Here is a 23,093-nt window from a genome sequence, read left to right on the forward strand (position 1 = left end):
GGGAAGAGATGCCAGAGGGAGAATGGAGTGGGAGCCCCACAGCAGATGAGATGGCTCCCAGGGTGGTGAAGGTAGGAGTAGGGATGATGGCGGATCCAGGCTAAGGGAGGGTCACCCAAGCACAGTGGCCCACAGACTTTCTAAGTAGAAGATGTTGGCCCTGGACGGACACGGGCTCAGGGCCACAACTGGGACACGCCTGCCTGGCTGGGACACGCTGAGCAAACTGCATCTCTCAGTTCCCTAAAGCAGGACATGATGTAGCAGGGCTTCCCCCAAGGTTCCACTGTTACACTGGATCTGGGACTGAAGTCCCTACCCAGGACAGGGCTGAGAGCCCATCCCAGCATGACCTCTCAGGATGATCCCATGTGTGCTTTCGATTTGCGATTTGAGGCTTGACTGTGTTACCTACATTTTAGGCAGGAAATACACACTATTATATAATTAAAATCCTATTCAGAGAGTAAAGCCAACAGCAGGTACTGTAATTGATCCCCAGGGGGACGCAGCTGACCAGCAAGGAGGTGGTTGGGAAAGGAGGGGCTCCGACAAGGTAGGCCCTGGCCACCCCAAGAGCTTAGGGGACAAGTACAGATGACATTTGCTGCCGAGATGTGCCCTTACACCCTGGCAGGCAAAGGTAGCCCAGTGGGGAGGGGACTGCTCCTGGGCCATGGCACCTATCCCATTGGCTGTCCTCAGTGCCAAGTCCCCTACCCATCAGCTCAGAGGGACCCTGGAGGACCACAAGCTTTGGCCAGACCACCCCCTCCACCCAGCAGCTCAGCTAGGCTCAGCAACACTGCCCCCACCCCACCCACCCTGCCTTCGCTGAGGCAGGCCTTTGAAGAGAGTTGGGCTCAGTGGGTCTACAGCACCCCTCCCTGCCGGCGATGTTAATCCTCCAAAGAAAGTCAAACATTAGCCCGGGAAACAGCTTATGCCTTATATAAGCCCCCCTGGGGGAGGCACAAACACAGTCTGTAGGAGCTGAGCTGTCCAACTCCAGCAGCTGCCGGACCCTGGGACAGAGCAGGGCCGAGGCTCCACCGACCAACAGCCCCCGCCAGAGCCTACCCCAACCACCAGGTGAGGAGGGATGGAGGGCCCCAAGCCCAGGCACCCGGGAACCCCTGAAGGCCGGGCCTGCTTCCTCACTGTGACCAAGCCCCCAGAGTGCTACAGGATCTGCAAAGGTCCTTTTCATTACCCCAGCAAGGTTGGCCCAGTCCCAGGGACAGTCAAAAGCTAGGAGGTTTGGACTGAGGGACGCTTAGCCCAGAAGGCAACCTGTCTGCCTAGAGCAATCAGGTATTTCCCCCACTGGCTCCTCTGCTTTCCATCCTATGCGGCCAACATTCAGGACTGGACCCTTCGGTCCCTGCTGTGTGTCCACATTGCTTCATGCATGTAGAATGTGTAACCAACCCGGCAAAACACACACACTGCCACCCACATGTGTGTACACCTCTACCCTCAGGCTCCAGCCTCAACAGACACCCACTTGGGCCCCTGTATCTTCACACACACACATACACATTAACTGCCCCGCATGTGGGAGTTCATGCACACAGCCTGGTGCAGGGGGTTAGAACCTAGACATCAGCCCACAGTCCACACATCTCTCCCTGGTCGATGTCTTCCCTACAGCTCTGCTTCATCCTGCCTGGTACCATGACCTTCTCCGATATCCTGGACCGCGTGGGCAGCATGGGCCCATACCAGTATCTGCTTGTGGCCTTGCTGGGCTTCCCCATCCTGGGTATGGCCAACCACAACCTGCTGCAGATCTTCACAGCCACCACGCCCAGCCACTACTGTCGCCCACCCCCCAATGCCTCTGCGGGGCCCTGGGTACTCCCCCTAGACCAGAATGGACAACCTGAGAAGTGCCTCCGGTTTGTGCATCCACCCAACACCAGCCTGCCCAACGACACCCAGTGGGCCACCGAGCCGTGCCTGGACGGCTGGATCTACAACAGCACCAGGGACACCATTGTGACAGAGGTAGGCCTGGCATCCTATTCCCTCCGTGTGTCCTGCACCACTCAGGGCCAGGAGGAGAGGCTGGGGTGTGCTCTAGGACCTGAGGACAGGGCTCTGGCCAGGTGCAGATGGGTCTGGGTACAGGTGCAAGTACAGATGCAGGAGAGCCAGGAGATTTGCTTTCTCCACACTCAGCTGCCACCCGCTGCTTCAGTTGCCGGCTGTTGAGGACCTGTTCTATGACTGACAGGCACAGAGGATACAACCAGGAGCTTACTGTGTACTTTCCCGTGCCCAGGGGTGTTCACAGCATGAGGTGCGGAGGCGGGGAAGGGAGCACCAAATCAGGAAAACACCACGAAAAGAAGGGTCACATTGCAAAGTACTTTGTGCTGTGACCTCTGACTGTGAACTGCCTTGGGACTGTGGGGCAGGGCGGGGGCAGGAGAGCGAGGGCACAGGAGGGGGTGTCCCAAGAGCTGAGATATGAATGTCACGGGCAAGGGTTAACCAGCCAAGGAGAGAGAGGAGGAAAATTCCACTTTGCGTAAAGGCCCTACTATTTGGGAGGGCATGTGGAGAAGGACTCGGTAGAGTGCACGATTGGGACACTCCTTAGCAGAGAGAGAACACGGCTCATCCCCCCACCCCAACCACTTGGTAGTCCACCTCCCATCCATCCGTCCCTTTGGTATTCACTGTCTCTTACACCTGCCCTCTCTGTGAATCAGAGTTCAATTAGACTGGCAGACAAAACAGACAGAAAAGGATGGGGACTGGCCCTTGCTGGGCAGCACTTGACCTGCCCAGCAATGGAGGTACAGGTCCCAGTTTGGAGTTTTGTACACATAGACTTGCTGAATGGGGCTCCAAAAAGCAGGGAGCTACATGACTCAAGACAGGTTGTGTGACAGTGGGGACATCCGATCAAGCAGTAGGGACCTATGGTCACATTTCCACTCCACTCCTGTCCTTGAGGACAGGATCCACACCTCACCTCCCTGCACGAAGCTGAGGGCTCTGCGGATCCCAGGAGATGGAGTCTTTCAGAGGGCGTGTCACCATCCGCTATTCCCAGCCCAATCCCTCACTGCTCCCCAGGGTTACACATGGCAGGGTCTTGGCAGGGACAGGATGTGAATCCAGAATTCTGTGGGACAGCTCTTTGCTGGAGCGATAAATGTGCCTTTCTGCTGGAGGCACTTACAGAGTGCCAGGCACCACTCTAAGTGCTCACAGATATTAGCACTTCTAACCCTCCTGGCAGCGCCCACAGACATTTGGCATTCTAATCTAGTTTTTCAGATAGGGAAACTGGAAGCACTTTTAAGTGACTTGCTCAAGATCACATGGGCTAACAAGTGGCAGACTCAGGATCAGAAAGCAGGCTCATGGCCCCAGAGCTGCACTCCTAACCACCCCCCCACACAGGGAGGGGTCTCACAGATGACCCCTCCCCCCATCTGCTCACATCTCCTCCCCAGCATATTAATGCCTGAAAGGTATCAAATATGACACACGTCATTGTCATTGAACACACAATACTGACGATAGTGCTCGACTCTAGGGGAACAAAGACCACCACCGCTCCCTTCCCCCAAGGAGTCCTGGGCAGTGAGATGGGCTGGGTGATCTTCAGAGGGAAGGATGCATAGACAAATCATGGGCATCACACAGAAGAGTGCCCTGCAGGATAAAATCCTGTGGAATGAATGAATAAATGAATTTGCACTTGGTGAATTCAGTGTCCCTAGGAGTCCCCAGGAGGGGTACATGGCCTGCCTGCAAAGGGGGTGAGGGAGTCCAGCAAGATTTACTGGCATCAGCAGTATCTGCACATGTGTGAAGGAAAAGTAAGAGTTAGGCAGAAACCACAAGTGGACAAGGACACCCCAGGCAGAAGGGGTCAAGTGTGAAGTTGGAAACATGAAAGAAACAGAAGTGCAAGTGCCAGGGGTGAGCAGTAGGGTATGGAGACTTGGGGGTAGGAATGGTTAGTAGGAGGTGTTGGCTTGGCGTCTTTCTAGAGGGCAGTAGGAACCACTGACTGTAGTTGTTAAACAGGGTCATCGCTCCAGGTAGGGTACGTAGTGGCTTTTGAAGAGCAACTTGCAAGGGATATCCAGGACAGAGATAACAGATAGAAAGGAGGGGCACCAGCTAGAGTCAGCATCTGTAGCAGTCACTGGAGGCTGTTGGGGGGCTGAGGGGCAGGGAGGAAGCTGTAAGTGTGCCCATTCAAGGTGATTTGCTATGCATCTGGTCCCTGGGAAGACAAAGAAAAGTATAAAAGGACCCTCCATGTCCTCCAGAAACAGAGAACCCAGTCAAAGAAGCCAAGAGCCAGTGGGTACAATTGAGTCAACATCTTCATCACTAGCACTTAACTGCCCAAGCACTCTGTGCATGTGAACTCACTGATCTCTCAATAGCTTTCTGAGCTTAGCACAGGTGAGGAAATGGAGGTACAGGTCCAAGGTGCAATGCCCCCACCCCATTTCATAAAAGGTGACAAGGGGAGTTGAACCCAGGAAGTTGGGCAGTAGAGCTCATGCTCCTTAGGACAGCACAGCCGCTGAAGCACCATTGGTGAGATGGACTGTGGATGCTTGGTGGCCCAAGGTGTGTGTCAAGTGGACTATATTGATTGCCCTGTCCACAGGTCCACCTTTTGCTCTTGCTGTCACTCCTCTGAGCCCGGCACTGTCATCACAGGGGTAGGGACAGAGTCAACACTGAATGAAGGGCATGCCCCCTCAGAGTCTAGAGGGAATGACAAGCTTCCCTGCCCCCCACACAGAGGGATGCGGGCACTGCCGACTGCTGGGTAAGAAGTAGCTTCCTGTCCAGCACATCCACCAGGAGAGCTTTCAAGAACCTTGCCAAGCCAAAGCTGGCAGGACTTATACCTAGTCAACTCTCAGCTTACATCCAGGCCAGCCAGCAATCCCAACACCATCTCAGCAGGAACTGGGTTAGGCGCAGCACCCTTCTTGAGAACTCTTGAAGGAGGGGCCCCCACCAGCCACAGGCACCTTAGTAGCTACACCAAGCCAGCTGCTGGTAGTGGTAGTGGTTCAGCAATGGCCGGTCCAGGGGTCACCTGCTTGGCAGGGGTGGTGGAGTCAGAGCAGCAACTGGAAGGGTAGGTCTCCAGTATGGTGCCCAGGGACTAGATGTGCTGGCAACAGGGAAGGGGTACAGGTACTTGGCAGTGAATAAGCCAGGGTCAGGCAACCTGCTTAGTCATGGTGAAGAACCATGCCCCAGAACCACAGGGTGAGATCGTGACCCTCGGTCAGCCAGAGCTCACATCTGGACTCTGCCATTTACTGGCCACAAAGTCCCGGTTTCCTCACCCGCAAGCAAGCATGAGGGTCAGCAGCCATCACGTGAGGACAGTGCTGAGCAGCTGGTGCCTACAGGACAGTGCTGGCCAGCATGAGCTACTCCTGGCGGTGGACATGTCCCCAGCAAAGTGGACTTTGTTTCTCTCAGCATCCCTCTCCCCGTCCACCTGGCTTCCCAGACTTTGCCTCCTTCCACAACCCCTCCTCTCCTGCCTTCACCTTCATGTGTGCAGAACAGGATGGCAAGCAGAGGGCTGAGCCAGCGGCTCAGTGAGAAGCTGGAGTGGAGGCAGACTCCCTCCTGCCTGTGACCCCCTAAGCTCCCCTGGCTAGAGTAACTACAAATTCCTCTCCCAGTGCAGCAGCAGCAAGGGGGGAATTTTCAGAAGGAGCTTTACTCGGACAGAAGGAAACAAAGGCCTTTCTGTCATGCCTGGGAAGCGTGGGAGAACCAAAGCTGGCTGCCAAGTCCCTGGTGTTGAGCGTGGCCTACAGCCCCACCCCACCTGCCTCTAAGCCCTGTGAGCATCCTCCTAAGACCCTTGAAGCTCTTCTTAGGGCCTGGAGTCTCCCAATACCATCTCCTGAGCCACAGAGGGCCCATGCCCCTCCCACAGGAGCCCCTGGAGGCCCCCAGGAAGCTCCTGGAGAAGTAGCCTTGAGCCCATGCCCCTCTGACCTTCCTTTGCTTTCCAGCTCCTGGGCCTTGTCCACCTCCAGCCCCTCTCCTGCCTCACAGTCCTGATCCACCCTGACCTGGAAAACCCCTCGTTGCACCTCTCTCTGGCTGTCAATCTGACCCCTAATTGAAGACCCACGAGCCCCTTTCCAGCCAGCCTGACTCCCACTGACAGCCCTGACCTGGAAAAAAACCTGTCCATGGCCATGGGGGTGGGGAGGGGCCTCTGGGACAGCCCCTACTCAGTAGGCACCATCTATATACAAAGCCCCCAGAACTACATTCCTCTCCCAGGACACCATTGATCAGGCACTGCCTTTCCCTCTTTACAAGGAATGCACGGAGCTCAGATCCAGAGAACACACTTCCCCAGGTGGGGTGGTGAGTCAGGCCTTTGGAGTTAGGGATAAGGTTGGGGGCCAGGATCCTGACTCTTCTGTATCACACATCCCTGTGAACAGAAGTCATCTGCTGACATGGGACAATAACAGTGGAACAGCACATGCAGTGATGCTGAGGGTAGTGATGGGTTCTTTTGCTTCTTGGCATCATTCACAACCTTGGGAGACACAGACAAGGAGCCTGAGTCACACTGAGGTTATGCCATTGCCCAGGCTCCTACATGGCAGAGCTGTACTCACATCCCTTTGACTCTCTCCAAGGTACCTCGCCTTTCCTCCTTGGCCTTGCATTCCAAGGATGCACTTGGACAAGGCTGGCCTGCACCCCAATGGCCTCCACACGAAGGACAGCATTTTCCTTGTACTGGCTCTTAAGGACAGGGACTGTGGGTATGGTTCCCTGACAGAAGCAGCTCCCCCTCACACAACAGGCCACTACCTATTGAACACAGCCTTGGGCAAGAGGGTTTTCCCCAATCTCCTGTGACCCACCACCTGCCTTACTCTCTGAGACACCCTCCTGGTCTCTCTTCTGCTGCTCCAGCTGCTAGGCCTATCCTCACCTTTTAGCCTTGGTTAACAGATCAGGCCAAATGGCTCCGACCTTGTCTGTCTCTTCAACCACAATCCCATCCCATCCTGACCCACACTGTCACACAGTGGCTCAGAGCAACCAGCCCGGCACAGCCCACAGCACAGCACACCACGGGACAGCAGGGAGTTATGATCACGGCCAAGGGCACCAACAGGAGATCTAAAGACCTGAGAATTGAATCTCTACCTTGACATGATCATCCAAGTCAGTTACCCTCTGGGCTTGGGCTGCTGGGCTGTGATAGAAAGATCATTAGAACCTCCTACCCAGCTGATTACATTTCTGGCAAAGCTGTCCCATGCACATGGGTAATATTCCTACTGCTTCTTCCCTGCCACCTTCTTGATGCATCAGCCCATGCAGGAAGACATAGCAGTAAGTCTCCTGTCCTCCCCTTCCTGAACCCAGCTCCCTTGGGGGTTCAGTGACAAGAAAAGCCAACAACAGTGTTCTAGAATATTGGGAGAAATGTCAAGGCCAAGCTGCTATAAGTGGATGGGTACAATCAGTCAAGGTCATGCCAGGAAGCTGGGGAAACTAGCTCTCCCAACCCAGCAAGTTGCCTTTCTCTGTCTGCCCGTCAGTAAAATAATTATAATAAACCCTTCCCTGTTTACTCAGTAATTATTCATTGAGTAAACATTAGCATTTAATAAGCACCAACTACTTTGCTAACTGCCAGGGATAAAGCATCAAATGAGACCATCTCTGTCCTCAGTGAGGTTACAGAATTCAGGAGATTTAAAAAAACAGGTAAATAAGCAGCTAGAACTCTGTGCAGTGTGCACCTTGTGAAGCCAAGAACAGGATGCTGGGGGTGGAAGGAGAAATGAGGGATTCTTCCCCAATTAGGGAATCCTGTGTGCTTCCCAGCTGTGCATTCACTTCAGAAAGGTGCTCACTACACACCTGGTCTGTGCCTGCCATCCACAGAACAAGTTTCTAGAAGATGAATTTGATGTGAGTTTGGAAGGACTGACAACATTACTAGAATATAGAGACCACAGTCAGTGCAAAAGCCTTAGAAACTCGTACTGAATCACTAGCATAACCCTTTCAAGTCCAAGGGCTCCGCATAGCCTAACCAATGCATGGAGCCACAGTCAACAGAAACGCAAGTCACACTCCAGATGCTTTGTGTAACCATTGAGCCTTGTGGGAGTGGGCATTTGGCACAATAGTTACGCCTCAGCTTGTGGCTCCAGCTTCCCACATCTGAGTGCCTGGATTCCAGTCTTGGCTCTGTTCTCAATTCCCCCTTTTGTAAGGCACACCCCTCAAGGCAGCAGGTGATAGTGCAAGTAAGAAGCAAACTACGGTGCTCTTCTCTTCTCAACCCCCGCCCCCCACCATCATCTACTTCAAACCAGCAGACTCCTCAGTCGAATCCTGCAGTGGATTCACGTTGAGTTTTTTACTGTCTCACACATCTGTGAGCCACAAGTCCAAAGTAAAGCATTGCTGTTTTGCTTTCTCCTAAGACCCTACAGAAAAATCCCTCTTTGCCTCTTCCAGCTTCCAAGAGCTACTGGCAATCTTTGGCATATTTTGACTGATGGCTGCATCACCCTAGCTTCTGCCTGCCTTCTCTGTAACATGGTGTCCTTTCCAAGTGTGTGTCTCTCTCTTGCCTTCTTAGAAGGACACCAGTCATGGCAAACGGAGAGCCCACACCACTCCAGTATGTTTCTACCTTTACTTAGCTAATTGCATCTGCCAACAACCTGTCCTCAAACGAGCTCACATGCTGGATGATGAAGGGTTAGGATTTCAGCATTGATTGCAAGGTCACAATTCAACCTTAAAGGCTGCACATCACATATCGAAGCCCCACAGGGCTGTACTGACCTGCCAGACATCCACAATCACTTTTCTAAGCTTAGTTCTGGTGAGCTTTATTAACCATAAACTCTCTTGGAGCCACTGTGACTACAAGTGAGGGCTCATATCTTTAAATATTTAACTCCAAACCATTCCTCCTTCTAAGAAGCTTCAGAGAACTGCTAGGGAATGGGTTTTGTCCTGTTGACATTTTTCCATAGACATTTTTTCCAGTCTGATTTTGAAGGAAGAACACTTCTCTCTTTCCCACTGACATCTGGTCATATAATCATCTAGAGACTGCTCATCTTGACATATGCTGAGAAGGTGAGGCAGCTTCCCACACAACAGTGGGACCCTATGACATCTCCTTTGGACACTGACAAACCTTTATTTTTTTAAAGATTTATTATTTGTTTATTTAAAAGGCAGAGTGACAGAGAGGGAGCGGCAGAGAAAAGATCTTCCATCCTCTAGATCACTCCCTAAATGGCTGCAATACCCAAGGTTAGAGCAGGCTGAAGCCAGTTGTCCAGAACTCCACTTGGGTCTCCCACACGGATGGCAAGGGTCTAAGGACTTGGGCCATCATCTATTGCTTTCCCAGGTGTATTAGCATGGAGCTGGATCATGAGCAAAACAGCCAGGACCCAGAACTAGTGCCTGATATGGAATGCCAGCACCACCTACTGTGTGCCACCACACTGGCCCTTTATCTCTAACTTCTAAGGCTCTCTCTCTCTGTTCTTGTGGTGGGGAGTTCGCTCACTCAGTCCCATAAGTATCTATTTGTGTCAGTCACTGATCTAAGCAAAGGAAACCACAGTAGTGAACAAAAGAAGCTAAAAGCCTTACCTTCATTGAGTTGACATTCTTTGGGGAAAAACACACAATAAACATAAAATGGAAAAAATATAAAGTATGTCTGATGGCGAATATGTTGTAAGAAATAAAATAGAGGAGTATGGACCACTAGAAGCAGTCGTTTTTCTTAAAGATTTGTTTATTTACTCGAAAGACAGAATTACAGCCAGAGGGAAGGAGAGACAGAGGGAGAAAGAAACCCTCCATCTGCCGGTTTAATCCCTCAAATAACCACAACAGCCAGGATTGGGGCCAGGTCGAAGCCAGAAGTCATAAGCTTCATCTGGATCTACCACATGAATGGCAGGGCCCAGCTACTTGGGTCATCTTCAGCTGCTTTCTCAGGTGCAATGGCAGGTAGCTGGATCGGAGGCAGAGCAACTAGAACTCAAACTGATGCTCTCATGGGATAGCTGCATCACAGGCAATAACCTAAACCATGGTACCACAGTGCCAGCCCTAAGGCTGTCATTTAAAATAGTGGCCCAGGACAATATTATTGAGAAGGTAACAACTGGCCCAGTATTGTGATACTGCAGGTTTGGCTGCCACCTATGGCACTGGCATCCCATGTGGACATTGGTTTGAATCCCAGCTGCTCCACTTCCAATCCAGCTCCCTGCTGATGCACCCAGGGGGTTCACAGAGGATCCAGGTGCTTGGGCCCTACACTCATGCAGGAAACCCAGATAAAGCTGCTGGATTCTGGCTTTAGCATTGACAATTCCTGGCCCAGCACTGGAATTACAGTCATTTGGGAAGTGAAGCTGTAGGTGGAAGATTTCTCTCTCTCTCTCTCTCTCTCTCTCTCTCTCTCTCTCTCTCTCTCTGCCTTTCAAATGGATAAAAATAAATCTTAAAAGAAAAGAACATCTGAGCATAGATCTTAAGAAAGTGAAAGAATCAAGTAGGTAGATGGGGGAAGAACACTCCAGACAAAGGGACTGATATACTTCAAGACTCTGAAGTAGCAGTAAGCCTGAGCTGCTTATGACAGTGAGATAATCCGTTCAGCTAGAGAGGGGACTGTGAGAGTGAGCCATAGATGACCAGAACAGAGAGATGCAGCATTAAACAAGGCAGCGGGTCCTACAGAGCCTGGTAAGTCATTGTAAGGATCCCAGGATGTTCTAAACACAGCTCAAAGTTCATTCTCAAAACAGCACTTTTTTTTTTCCTGGCAGAATCTGGTTTGTGCCAGTCATTCTAAAGTCTACATGATCACAGGAGAAACCAAGAGCTAGCAGATCTGGTCTCAGAGAATGAAGCAGGCAACAGCCTTCAATTAGTCCAAGCTAGTCCAGCATTGACCCTTTCGTGAAAAACCAGAGATCATTAACACCATGGAGACTGACATCACAATCTGCAATTTCCATTTGCAGCTTCTGGTGGGAAGTTTCAGAATAGGCTAGATAGCTATAACACAAACTACTAACAATGACTCATGGCTTGAAAGATGCAAACTACTTCTCTTTTCCCTGTAATAGTGCTCCTTTTCATATAACAGTATTGTAAGCTGCTGAGTGAAACTGCTCCGTCGGGTCATTCCGGGACCCAGTCTGACTGCAGCCCTGCCATCTTCAACATTCTGCTTCCAGAGCTGTGCCAGCTGTGAGCCTTTCCCGCCAACTGGAAAGGAAGAGCATGCAAATCCAGGTCAGGGATTTCCACTTTAGCAAGTGGGTTAGATAGAGCCTGTATCTCTTCCACCCACATTCTACCATCAGGAACGCGTTCCGTTATAAAACAACCTGGGAAATGTGCAAGAAGGGACAAATGAGTGTAGGTGAATGGCAGGTCTTTCCCTTAGCTCTTCCCACAATATGGAGCGCTTCTCTCTTACCTCTACTTTCTCCTTCATGCTTTTCCTTCTCTTTTTCTCCCTACCTCACCGCACACACACACATCACACAGCTCCCTTCCCAGACAGAAGGGACGATTGAGGCATCAGGATCCTTATCCACTCCATCCTCTCTCCCTTCTAGCCAAGGAAAAGGGATGAGGCTCTTCCCCCACACTGTTTTACGTCCACAACATTCTTAGGAGGCACTTCTAATGAATCAAATTCTCCACTTCATTACACAAGTAATTCAGGATGGCTGGCACAAAGGCTGTGTGTTGGGGATTAGTAGGAGATTAGAACAGACAGGTAGGCCAGGGGCAGAGCATGGAAGGCCTTGTAAATTCTTGTTAACTGAACTTTATCTGTGCTCGAACAACAAGAGGAAGCCAGTGAATGCTTTAGGCAGGGCGGAAATGATTGGAGAGATGTTCAGAAAACTACTTAGATCATCAGACAAAAAACAGACAGGAGAGTATGAGGCTGAAGTCTGGAAGACCCAGCACATAGCGCTTGCAGTGTCTCTGGCCCCAGGTTCCTCATCTGTAAAGGGGGGTGATAGTGGCACTCAAGTGACAAGTATGAGAAGTAAAGGAGTTAGGAATGAAGACAGCTGACTCAGGAAAGTGCTTGGAACCTGACAAACTCCAGGCACGCGCAAGATGACAAGGCCAACACCAAGGCTACAGCAGTGGAAAGAGTAAAGTCCAGATTCACAACATGTTGTAAAGTCAGAAACTTGAAAATAACATGATTAGGGCATGGAACAGGGAAAGGAGAGTCAGGACAGAGTCACCAGCAGGAACTCGCTCACATGTCGAATCAAAACAACAGTCAAGTTCCTGCAAGTAGGGAAGAGAATGAGGCTTGCCAGAGGCACTGCGGTGGCCCAGGGAGCAGGGTGCCAGTTAAAGGACCAGAGTTTCACTGGGACAGGAGGAGGATCTTGGAGACAGGTCACATACCAGGCTGGAGGCAGTGATAATGTGTATTCCCAAAATCTAAGAGAATGAACTTTTTTTAAGATTTATTTGTCTAAAAGGCAGGGTGACAGAAAGACCTTCCATCTGCTGGTTCACTCCCCTATGATAGCCAGGACTGATGCAGTGAAGCTAGAAGCCAAGAACTTCAGTTAGGTCTCCCACATGGGTGACAAGGGCCTAAGGACTTGAACCACCCTCTGCTGCTTTCCCAAGCACATTAGCAAGGAGCTGGATTGGAGCAGAGCTGCCAGGACTCAAACCTGGGCTCTAATATAAGACACCAACATTGCAAGCATCGGTCTAGCCCTTTGCACAATTTTTAGCATTTGTTTAAGTGGATGTACAGTAATTACGCACGTGTGCTTGTACACATTGTATGAGTTAGATCAGGGTAGTAAGTAAATCTGGCACCCAGGCACGTAGCCTCTCTTTGTACTGGAAACATTCAAGAATCTAAGAGATTTTCAAATGTCTCAGCACCAAAGAATTTTGTGGAAGAGATGGATACGGTCACTAACTTAATCTAACCAATCTGTAAACATCTATCAAAACCCTGTCCTCCCTGAATGTAACATGATTATTTGTCAACTGAAGATAGCGTGTAACTTTTTTTTTTAAGATTTTTTTTTAAGTTGGAAAGACAAATTCATAGAGACAGGAAAGACAGAAAGATCTTTCATCTGCTGGTTTATTCCCCAAATGGTCACAATGGCCAGAACTGAGCAGATCCAAAGCCAGGAGCCAGGAGTGTCTTCTGGGTGTCCCATGCAAGTGCAGGGTCCCGAAACTTTGGGCCATCCTCCTCTGCTTTCCCAGGGAGCTGAATGAGAAGCAGAGCAGCCAGGACACAAACTGGCACTCATATGGGGTGCTGGCACTTACAGGCAGAGAATTAGCCAACTGAACTACCACACCAGTCCCTTTTTCAATTAAAAAAAAAAAAATTTAAAGAAAGCTGCCAGTCGCCAAGATTGGGACCTGCCGAGGACTGAGTGATAAACACTGTGGAGCCTCAGACATGTGTGTGAGATCATCCATGTGGAGTTTTCTAGGGGGCAGCAGAATCTGCTGGTCTGGAAGCCAGGACAGCCTAGCAACTGAAGCGGGGACCTTCGAAATGTTCAGCATAGACTAGCAACTGAGGCCGTGGGCAGAGAAGGCATTGCCAGGACAAAGCCAGCAGCAAGGGAGGCTCCCGAGAGAGCCTGGAGCAAGTTGCAAAGGCTTGCTGGGATATGGGAGCCCCCGGAGGGAAAGAGTCAGGGGACAGCTGGAGGAGCGCCCAGAGAGGGAGAAGGCAGCAATGCCCAGCCAGGATCAGCAGATCCGTTCTGTCTGTAAAGGAAGATGTTCATGGCTTTGGAGAGCTCAGCGGGACAGTGGCAGGAGAGTGAGAAGTGAACAGAAGACAGTCCCAAGTACAGGGAAGCAGAGTGAATGTGCAAAGGCAAGAGTTTTGAGACCAAGACAATTTTTCCCCAACTGCACAGATCATTGACCAAAAGCCTATGGAGCAGAGGGGGTGTGGGAGCAGCGTAGATCTCACATAGCTAAAAGCAAGGCTCCAAGGGAGGCAGGGGCATGGGGTGGGATCTGCTTCACAGCCTTTTCCAGCTTCTAGGGTTCCCATATCCCCTTTCTCCATTTTCATGGCCAGCAACATTGCCTTTCTTCCTCCAGTAGTCACAGGCACCTGGAGACTCTCTTGCTGGTAAGATCCCACCTGATGACAAAAAAAAAAAACACACACACACACACACATACACACACTCCACCCAGGATCATCTCCCCTATTCCAGGGCCTCTAACATCACCACAGAAGAAAGATCTGAACCAACACTGGTGGGCAAGAAGCAGGAGAGTGCGAAAAAGCGAGACAGCAGATAATGGAGAGCAGGGAGGTGACCTTCAGAGAGCGATGTCCCTGTAGGGGACAAAGATAAGATCAAGTTGCAGGCAGAGGGACTGGTCTTGGGTGCAATAGGAGGTCAGCAGCAAGCCAGAGGACACAGCTTGGGGCAGAGGAGACTGAGGGGAGTGCAGATATACAGGAGTGGCTGAACAGACTGGGCAAACCATTCCAAGGCATATCTGAGGGATGTTGGACAGGCCTAAAGAGTTCCTGGTCTGCTGAAAGCAGGCATCAGGCTCAGGGAAGCCCAGGGAGGATTCGGAAAGAAGGGGTATCTGTGAGGTCACGGGTTGAGCACTATTGAGAGCACTTGTTTGCACTGAGCCAGACGGGCCCACCCTTGCTCTTGTGCAGTGGAACTTGGTGTGCAGCTCCAACAAACTGAAGGAGATGGCCCAGTCGATCTACATGGCGGGAATACTGATCGGAGGGCTCGTGCTAGGAGACCTGTCGGACAGGTGAGATGCTGGGGCATACTCCTTGGAAATGACTCCTCTCCGTGCTGTCCACTCAGGCACCCCTACTAGGCAGAGCTGGGGAAAATGGGAGAGCGGTACTTGTGATGCAGCCTCAGACCACAGCCTTTCATCATCTCAAAGCCCTTACAACTTGAGTCTTTGGGTCTCCCTGGACCCACGGGGAAAGCCTCCAGGTTTCTACATAGCATAATGACCATGTAGCAATGGAGGCAGGGCAGATGGACTGCTCAGAGATGAGTGGTCCTTGACCTCTGCCCAGTCAGCTCATCAGAGGGTTGGGGGTGGAAATCACTCATTAACTCAGCCCTCTAACTGCAAACTTGTCAAAAACTAGCAATTACCAGCAAGGCTCTGTCAGGGGAAAGAGTAATTTGCCCTACCTGGTCCTCAACTAGAGGGCAGGAGAGGGCCCAAGCCCTTTGCCCTGAATCCTGCAGAGTCACGCATCTTGGCAGGTGCATGGGGGCTAACCTGTGCCACCAACAACAACAAACCCCCTCCTTCCTTGGGCTATAGGTTTGGCCGTAAACCCATCCTGACGGGCTCCTACCTACTGCTGGCGGCCTGTGGCTCTGGCGCAGCCTTCAGCCCCACCCTCCCCATCTACATGGTCTTTCGCTTCCTCTGTGGCTGCAGCGTCTCAGGCATTTCCCTGAGCACCGTCATCTTGAGTAAGCCCCGAGGGGAGGGAGGGCAGGGTTGGAGGACCATGAGCACAGACGTCCAATAGGGGAGATGTGGCCTTGCCAATGCACATCCCTCCAGGGCCCTCAGAGGCCTCCTGAGCTACAACAGCAGCGCACTATGAGCAGCTGTCACCTCGGAGGGCTTACCCTAGCCCTTGAGCTCACAAGCTATGCACATGATACTGTTATACTCATTTTACAGATTAGGACATCAAGGGGGTGGGAATAAGGCAGGGGTCAAGAATGTGGGAGCAGGAGAGTCCAGCCCTGGTGGGGGTGCTGCCTCCTTGAGCCTCCACAACAGCATCTGTAAAACGCGCCCCTTAGCATCCAAATCAGGTCAGCAGCCAGCAGGTGAAAGGAGCTAGTGTTCCACTGCCTTGGATCTCCCCCACAGATGTGGAGTGGGTACCCACCAAGATGCGAGCCATCACGTCGACAGTCATAGGGTACTGCTACACCACCGGCCAGTTCGTCCTGCCTGGCCTGGCTTATGCCATCCCCCAGTGGCGCTGGCTGCAATTAACCGCAGCTGTTCCCTACTTCATCTTCTGCGTGATGACCTGGTAGGTAGCCCTCTCCTCTTCACCTCCCTCCTTGGACCAACCAGGGCCAGAGTGAGCCCATGCCTAAACAGGCAGGCTAACTCTGTCCCTGGACACTATCTCACAAGCCCGGGGCAGGGGAGGTGGGAAGGGTGGATGACACTAGGCCAAGGCTTCAGGAAGGAGCAGCTGCCTATAACTGGAGACATAAAATACACTGCCATGAATGGGATGGGGCCAGGCTATGCTGATCACTGAATGCCAGGGAGGTGGGAAGCTACAAAAGGTGTCTTGGGCCCGCAGACCTCACCAAGGCTCTGTTGGCAAAATAACAGCCCAGAAGAACACACCCATACACGTGGGGATGGGAAGCGGAAGAAGACCGTGCAGGAAAGATGGCTCTGGGGACAAATCTGAATTACTTCAGAACTAGACAGGAAAAGGGTCTCCAAAGGCAGTGAGGCTGGAGAGCTCAAGAGCAATAGCAATATCTGATGCAACCTTTCATCAAACACCTGTGCAAGACCTAGCTCTGGTCCTCATGGCATCTCTGTGTGAAGGGAGTAGACGAGGAAATTGAGGTTTCAAGGTTACAGAACCAGGCTGGGACCTCAGCGTGGACAGAGAAGTTCCTAGAGAGGGTGATGGGCAAGGGGGCTGTGAGAATGTCAGAGCCAAGCCGTTACCACAGCCTGGGAGGGGCACAAAGCTGGCACGATCAGAGTCAGGAGGCCACCAGAACACAGGTAGCAGCCCACTCCGCTTCCTTATGTGGTTTGGGACAAGTCCTGCACACTCTGTACCTCCAGATTTTTCCAGGTAAAATGAGATGATACTGCCCATCACCTAGAGGAATGTGGGCCTTGTCACAGGCTTGGCTTCCTCTGGAGAGATATCGCTGATGGTCTTGGTGGAAGCAGCCTCACAGGACTAACAGGGCAGGCACAGAAAACACAACAGGCCAGGAGGGTAGACACACAGGGTCCAGGACACTGCCAGGGAACCACTGTACTCTCCCCAAGGGCTTTACTGAATCAAGTCCACCACTGATGTCGCTCCATCCTGGACCAGAGTTCTCGGAAAACCACTTTGTTCTCTCCACACCTCTCCCTCCTCCATTTCTCCTGGCTCAATAGCCCTCAGGGAGAGCTTGCGATGAGATAGCCTCCCAAAAGCCTCACAATGTGGCCAGGATCTCCCCAATCCCAAGATCCACCTCCTAGCAGGGCTGGCCCTTTACATAAAGAATCAAAGGATTCTCACGTTTATTCTATAGGCCACAGCACTCACCCTGGCCTCCAGCGCCATTCCTGAGCTGCCCCCAACAAAGCAGCCCTACCCCCTGCCTCGCCGGAGGGACTGGGCAAGCTGCCCAAGGAAACTAGAGGAGGGCAAATGTGCAGGACCCTCCAGCTGCCCAGCCTCAAGCATGCCATGCCCTCCATGGGTCCCAACTGCCTTGGCCAAAGGCCTGGGGCTCCCAGCTAAGGAAGACACCCAATGATAACAAGCAGCCTGGTTGGGCTAGGGTGAGAGGAGCAGGGAAAAGTTTCTTCTGGAAGGGGAGGAAGAGAATGTTGGAATTTGTGCTGGCTGTAGGCAACCCAGGTGCAAAGTTGAACCAAGTCGAGCCAAGTTTAAATTCCATGCAATCTGAAGTAAAGGCAGCTCGGGTTTCTAGACCTCCTACCCCGTGGCCCTGGCTGTTGATGTTCTTCCAAACAGGCGTTTGAAATGGTGGAGGTGGGGGAGGGGGACTGTGACTTGACTCTGGCCCCCAGGTGGATACCAGAGTCCATTCGTTGGATGGTCCTGAATGGGAGGTCCTCAAAAGCCCTGAAGGTACTCAAGCGCGTGGCCACCTTCAACGGCAAGAAGGAGGAGGGAAAAAAGCTCAGCCTGGAGGTAGGGGCTGAGAGGGGTGGCAATCGGGGAAGGACCCCATGCTCTGCCTGTCCCTTGCTTCTGTTCCCCCTGCTCAGAGCTGACATCACTTCGGTGCCCCCACGCAAGCTCCTCTAGACACTGGCCTGCGCCTCCATCTCTTCCTCCTACCCTCCAGCTACTCAGTAATGATGCCCCCTCCTCTGCCCCAAGGAGCTCAAACTCAGCCTGCAGAAGGACATCTCCTTGGCCAAGGCCAAGTACACCACAGCTGACCTGTTCCGGACACCCATGCTTCGCCGCGTGGTCTTCTGTCTTTCCCTGGCCTGGTAACCCAGCACCCCTCCCCACCCACACCTTGCCAGAGGTGATAAACAAGGCCTCCAGCAGGTTCACCTACAGGCAAAGCCTAGAGTATCTGCAACAGAAATCAAGGGACCACCCCTCCCCTGAGCCACCACGGCCCAACCCTCAACCCTAGCAATCTGCTGAATCCCTCTGCCATACCCAAGAGCTATCTTCAGGGCCTGTTCCCTCCGGAGTCACATGGACACAGCCCCATCCACAGAATGCTCAGTCCAGACCCTTCACATCCATGCCACGGCCATTTTTCCACACTCTGCCTCTCTCACCCAGTCCCTGCCTACCCTCTGGAGCCCCCAGAGGGAGCTGAGCCTCTGGGCTCCAGACTTGCACATAGAAATGGCATCTCACAAGTTTTCTCTTCTATGTGACTCTACAGTTCCCTCAGAGCTCTTTCCGTGATATGGCATTAATGCCCTTCTGCACCCTGCCATGCCCAGGTGAATGGGATCTAGTTTTCCTAGGAACCCTTCAAAAGAGATCCCACAATTCTGGGAGAGGAAAAAAAAAGAGCATCTAACCTATGTGGCCAGCTCAGCTTTCCCTCATCCTGATGTCCAACTGCTACCCAACCAGGAGCAGTCACCTGCGCCTCTTTGGGTCTCTGAGATTCCCCCAAGTTCTGACTCCATCCAGAGTCTATTAGGGGCACTTTTGCCACCACACCTAGATCATACTCAGGTCAGACCTGAACAGGCCATCCCAGCACATTCCAGGTGCAATCAAAGTGGCTCCCCATCAGTCAGTTGCATATCTGCTCATCATCCTGGTGACCCAACACCCAGTGGGGAAGAAGCTTCAGCCCAGCTGTGGATCTGAACACACTCTTCTGCCCCTCAGGTTTGCAACTGGTTTTGCCTACTACAGCTTAGCTATGGGTGTGGAAGAATTTGGAGTCAACATCTATATCCTCCAGATCATCTTTGGGGGGGTTGACATCCCAGCCAAGTTCATCACCATCCTCTCCTTAAGCTACCTGGGCCGTCACATCACTCAGGCTGCTGCCCTGCTCCTGGCAGGAGCAGCCATCATGTCTCTTATCTTCGTGCCCTCAGGTGAGTTGCTGGGGCTATCCCAGAATTCTCTGGAAAATGTTGGAAAGTAGAATGGCAGGGAGTCCAATTCTGCTGCCTCTTACACTATGGCCTGCACTCTCTAATAAGGTCCAGGTCTCTCTTCTAGAGAATAATTCAATTGGGCTAGATAATATCGAAGCTCCTCTCCAGATCTGACTTGGGCTGAGCACAGCTCGGTGGTGTCTGGACAATGTGAGGCACTGCTGAGGGAACGGGTGTGTCCCAGATGACGTCAATGCAGAGGATGAGCTCAGATGGAAAAAACAGAGCCCAGGGCTCAAGAAAGACCTACAATCTACTCTACCAGGACCTGGGAAAAGCCACTTTGATCTCACATAGACGTTGTTTCTTAACACCCCTGTAGCCTTCCAAAGGAACTTGAGGTATTTTAAGGCAATAACGTATATAACATGGGAATCAGGAATTGGTTCCAGGGGAAGACACAGACATAGTGAGACACAAGAACACAAAGCGTTTGAAATAACAGGGGAGCTGTTTCTCAGCTTGGAGTTTGCATCTGGGCTTCCTGGCAGGCACAGCACAAAGTGAGACAAGGTCTACTTGGAGAGTGAAAACCCTCAAGGGCTCCCAAATCCCAGGTCCACATCTGCTTCTCTCCGCAGACATGTCTATCATAAGGACAGTCCTGGCCGTGTTTGGGAAGGGATGTCTCTCTGGCTCCTTCAGCTGCCTCTTCCTCTACACCAGTGAACTATTCCCCACAGTCGTTCGGTAAGTACCAGCTTGAGGCTGGGGACTGAGAATGGGGGACTGTGCCATCCTCCCACCCCACACTCAGCCTGCAAATCCCTGTTCTGAACCCTCCCAGGCAAACAGGGATGGGTATAAGTAACGTGTGGGCCCGTGTGGGAAGCATGATCGCCCCACTGGTGAAAATCACGGGCGAGGTCCAGCCCTTCATACCCAACCTTGTCTACGGATCCATCGCCCTCCTGGGAGGATGTGCTGCCATCTTCTTGCCCGAGACCCTCAACCGGCCCTTGCCAGAGACCCTGGAAGACATGGAAAACTGGTCAGTTCCCTGCCTCTGCATCCTGCCTGGCGATCTTCCTGGGGAAAGGTCTAACGTCAGAGCTTTTTTCCTGAGTTCTGTGTCCCTAGGTACCAGACATCAAAGAAGCCAAAGCCAGAACCAGAGGCAGAAAAGGCATCCCAGATGATCCCCCTGCAGTCTTCAGGACCTGGCCTGGACCCCAGCTGAGGACGACAGGATCCCCTCTCCCTGCCCTCCAAAGACTGAGCCCAGCTGGGACCAGGTCTCTCTCTGAGGGATGGGAGAAGGGTCCACACTCCTAAGACAAAGCCTCCTGAGAGGTGGGGAAAGCGATTCCATCACCATCACCATCTGAGTCCCTGGAGCAGCCATGACTGGTTCAAAGGTTTGGCTACAGGCCACTTTACACGTGCCCCTGCACACACACACACACACACACACACACACACACACACCTGCAGCCCAGCCCTGCCCTTCTCCTGTCCAGCCCTTCCTCACTGCCCACCTTCCCTGGTGTGTTGGCCCCTTCCCCAGATGGCCTCTGGCAGTTCAGTCCTAAAAGAGACCATTGCCCCTTCTTCCCACAATGCTTTTCATCCATGGGAGGTTTTAATAAAGAGCAATAAACAATTCAAGCCATGTTGCTCAGGAGCCAGGGTGGAAAAGGGGATGCATGCATATACACACCCACCTTCCTGTCCTTGAATGTACATACATATGCATGCACACGGGGACACACATTAGGGGCTGCTGTGGATAAGTGCCTGTGTCCTGGGGTACCTGCACTGCCAGAGCACAATACTGCATGCTGGATAGTTTATAAGCAATGGAAGTCATCGCTCATGATTCCAGAAGACAGAAGAGACAAGTGTGTGTCTGTGTGTGCCAAGGAGGCTCTGTGTGTGCCGAGGTTCTTGCTATGTTCTTGCATGGCCAGCGGGGTGACCGCTATGTCTTCAGGTTGCTGAAGGACTCAAATGACTGAGCTGGATCCTTCCAGCTCTGTTAAAACATCAAGCCAACCTGAGGTCAGAGCCCTCCTGACTCAATCACTACCCAGAAGCATCTCCATCCCTTTACACTCCCAGGATGGTGCTCAGTACCCCAACACAGGAGCTATGCAAAGTGTTCAGAAAACAGCACACAGATGGGAGTGTACACAAGTGCATGTCCATCAGACTTGTGTTTGGAAATACCATGTGTGGGCCCAAGTGAGCATGCATGAACGCAGAGCGGCTATAGACAGAAGCTGAGCTTCTCCAACCCTCAATGTCCTCCCCATACTCACCCCAAAACTCTGAGCCACAACCTAGCTGCATGCCTGGTAGGCAGTTCTGTCTCCCACAAATGTGCCGTTGGGGGTCTGCTGCCATGTAGCCCAGGTTCCACCCACCGCAGCTCTATACCAAGTAACCCCTTGGATGCCTGCTCATTGTCTATTTCCCAAGCTCTTTTCATCTTAACAAAATCAAAAAGCAAACGAATCTTCCTGGAGGTCATAGCTCCTACCAGGGGCCATACCATCTTCCTCCTCTTCAAAGCCAAACTTCATAAAGGAACAATCTACCCACCCACCTCCACCTCCTAGTCTCATACATAGCCCCACCCCACAACTACACTCTGGCTCCCACCCCTGACTTCCCTGAATCTGCGTTCCCCAAGGACACTCATGGCCTCCCTGTGCAGAATCCTTAGGTGACCTCTCACCCCTTAGCTTACTTGACAGGCTAGTCTTACTTCCCTGGTTCTGGAATGCCACACACCTGCCACCCCCTCCCACAGGCTGGATGCTCCTTCTCAGGCTCCTTTGGGACCTCTTGCAAATGAGCTCACCATGGTCCTTCTGCCTGTCCTGCCTCCCCCTTCCTTCTGCACCCCCAGAATTTGCTGAAGTTCCATCCATGACCTTCACCATGGAGAGTGACCAACCCCAATCTTGTTTATCACATGTTCCCTCCTGAGCAGAGTGGACTAGTCCATTTTCTGTTTCTGTAACAAAGGATCCTGAGCCTGGGTAGTAAGTGAGGAAGGAGCTTTATGGATCTCAAAGCATCCAAGAAGAGTCCCATTGGCTTAGCCTCTGGTGAGATGCTCAAAGCAAATGGCAGCACACTGGCAAGAGCATGCAGAGGAGATCATGGGGCCAGATAGGAAGCCAGAGAGATGCAGTGGCCAGGCTTGTTCTTTTTATACTGCCCCACTCTGAGGGGCTCCCCAGGGTCCCAAAAGAAGGACAATCATCCCTTCTGAGGGCAGTGCACCCAGTGATCTAGTCACCTTCCTCTAGACACTGCCTCCTAAACATTCTGCCACTTCTCTGGTTTTCTAGAATTATTCATTCATTCATTCATTCAAAACGCAAAATTATCAAAATTGAAGATCATGGAAAGAAAAGACAGAGATATCTTCCATCTGCTGGGTCACTCCCCAGATGCCTACCACAGCCAGGTCTTGGCCAGGTAGAAACTGAGAGTCCAAAACCCCACCTGGGTCTCCCACATGGGTGCTAGGGGCCCAAGCACTTGAGCTATCATCCACCACCTTCTCAGGCATGCTAGCAGAAAAGTGGATGGGAAGCAGAGCAGGTGGGACTCAAAGAAGCACTCTAGCA

The 23,093-nt window shown here is 52.0% G+C and overlaps 1 protein-coding gene across 1 annotated transcript; it reads left to right on the top strand.

The window, feature by feature from the left end:
• The first annotated feature begins 1,677 nt into the window (after positions 1-1,677).
• SLC22A8 (solute carrier family 22 member 8) lies at positions 1,678-20,689 on the top strand. The gene is made up of 10 exons (XM_040981865.1): positions 1,678-2,010; positions 14,789-14,892; positions 15,430-15,584; positions 15,997-16,165; positions 17,926-18,049; positions 18,242-18,357; positions 19,232-19,446; positions 20,091-20,199; positions 20,297-20,500; positions 20,590-20,689. The coding sequence occupies exons 1-10, from the start codon at positions 1,678-1,680 to the stop codon at positions 20,687-20,689; spliced, it is 1,629 nt and encodes a 542-aa protein (XP_040837799.1).
• The last annotated feature ends 2,404 nt before the right edge of the window (positions 20,690-23,093 follow it).

This window comes from Ochotona curzoniae, unplaced genomic scaffold, assembly GCF_017591425.1.
Source record: "Ochotona curzoniae isolate NIBS_2020 unplaced genomic scaffold, NIBS_Ocur_1.0 contig_3527, whole genome shotgun sequence".
Lineage (NCBI taxonomy): Eukaryota > Metazoa > Chordata > Mammalia > Lagomorpha > Ochotonidae > Ochotona > Ochotona curzoniae.

What these genes read in the sequence shown, in the direction of transcription:
- SLC22A8 (XM_040981865.1), top strand. Translation starts at nt 1,678, where the DNA reads ATGACCTTCTCCGATATCCTGGACCGCGTGGGCAGCATGGGCCCATAC. An exon ending in TTCTGTCTTTCCCTGGCCTG is followed by an intron (nt 18,358 to 19,231) that starts GTAACCCAGCAC and finishes TCTGCCCCTCAG; the next exon opens with GTTTGCAACTGGTTTTGCCT. An exon ending in CTGGAAGACATGGAAAACTG is followed by an intron (nt 20,501 to 20,589) that starts GTCAGTTCCCTG and finishes CTGTGTCCCTAG; the next exon opens with GTACCAGACATCAAAGAAGC.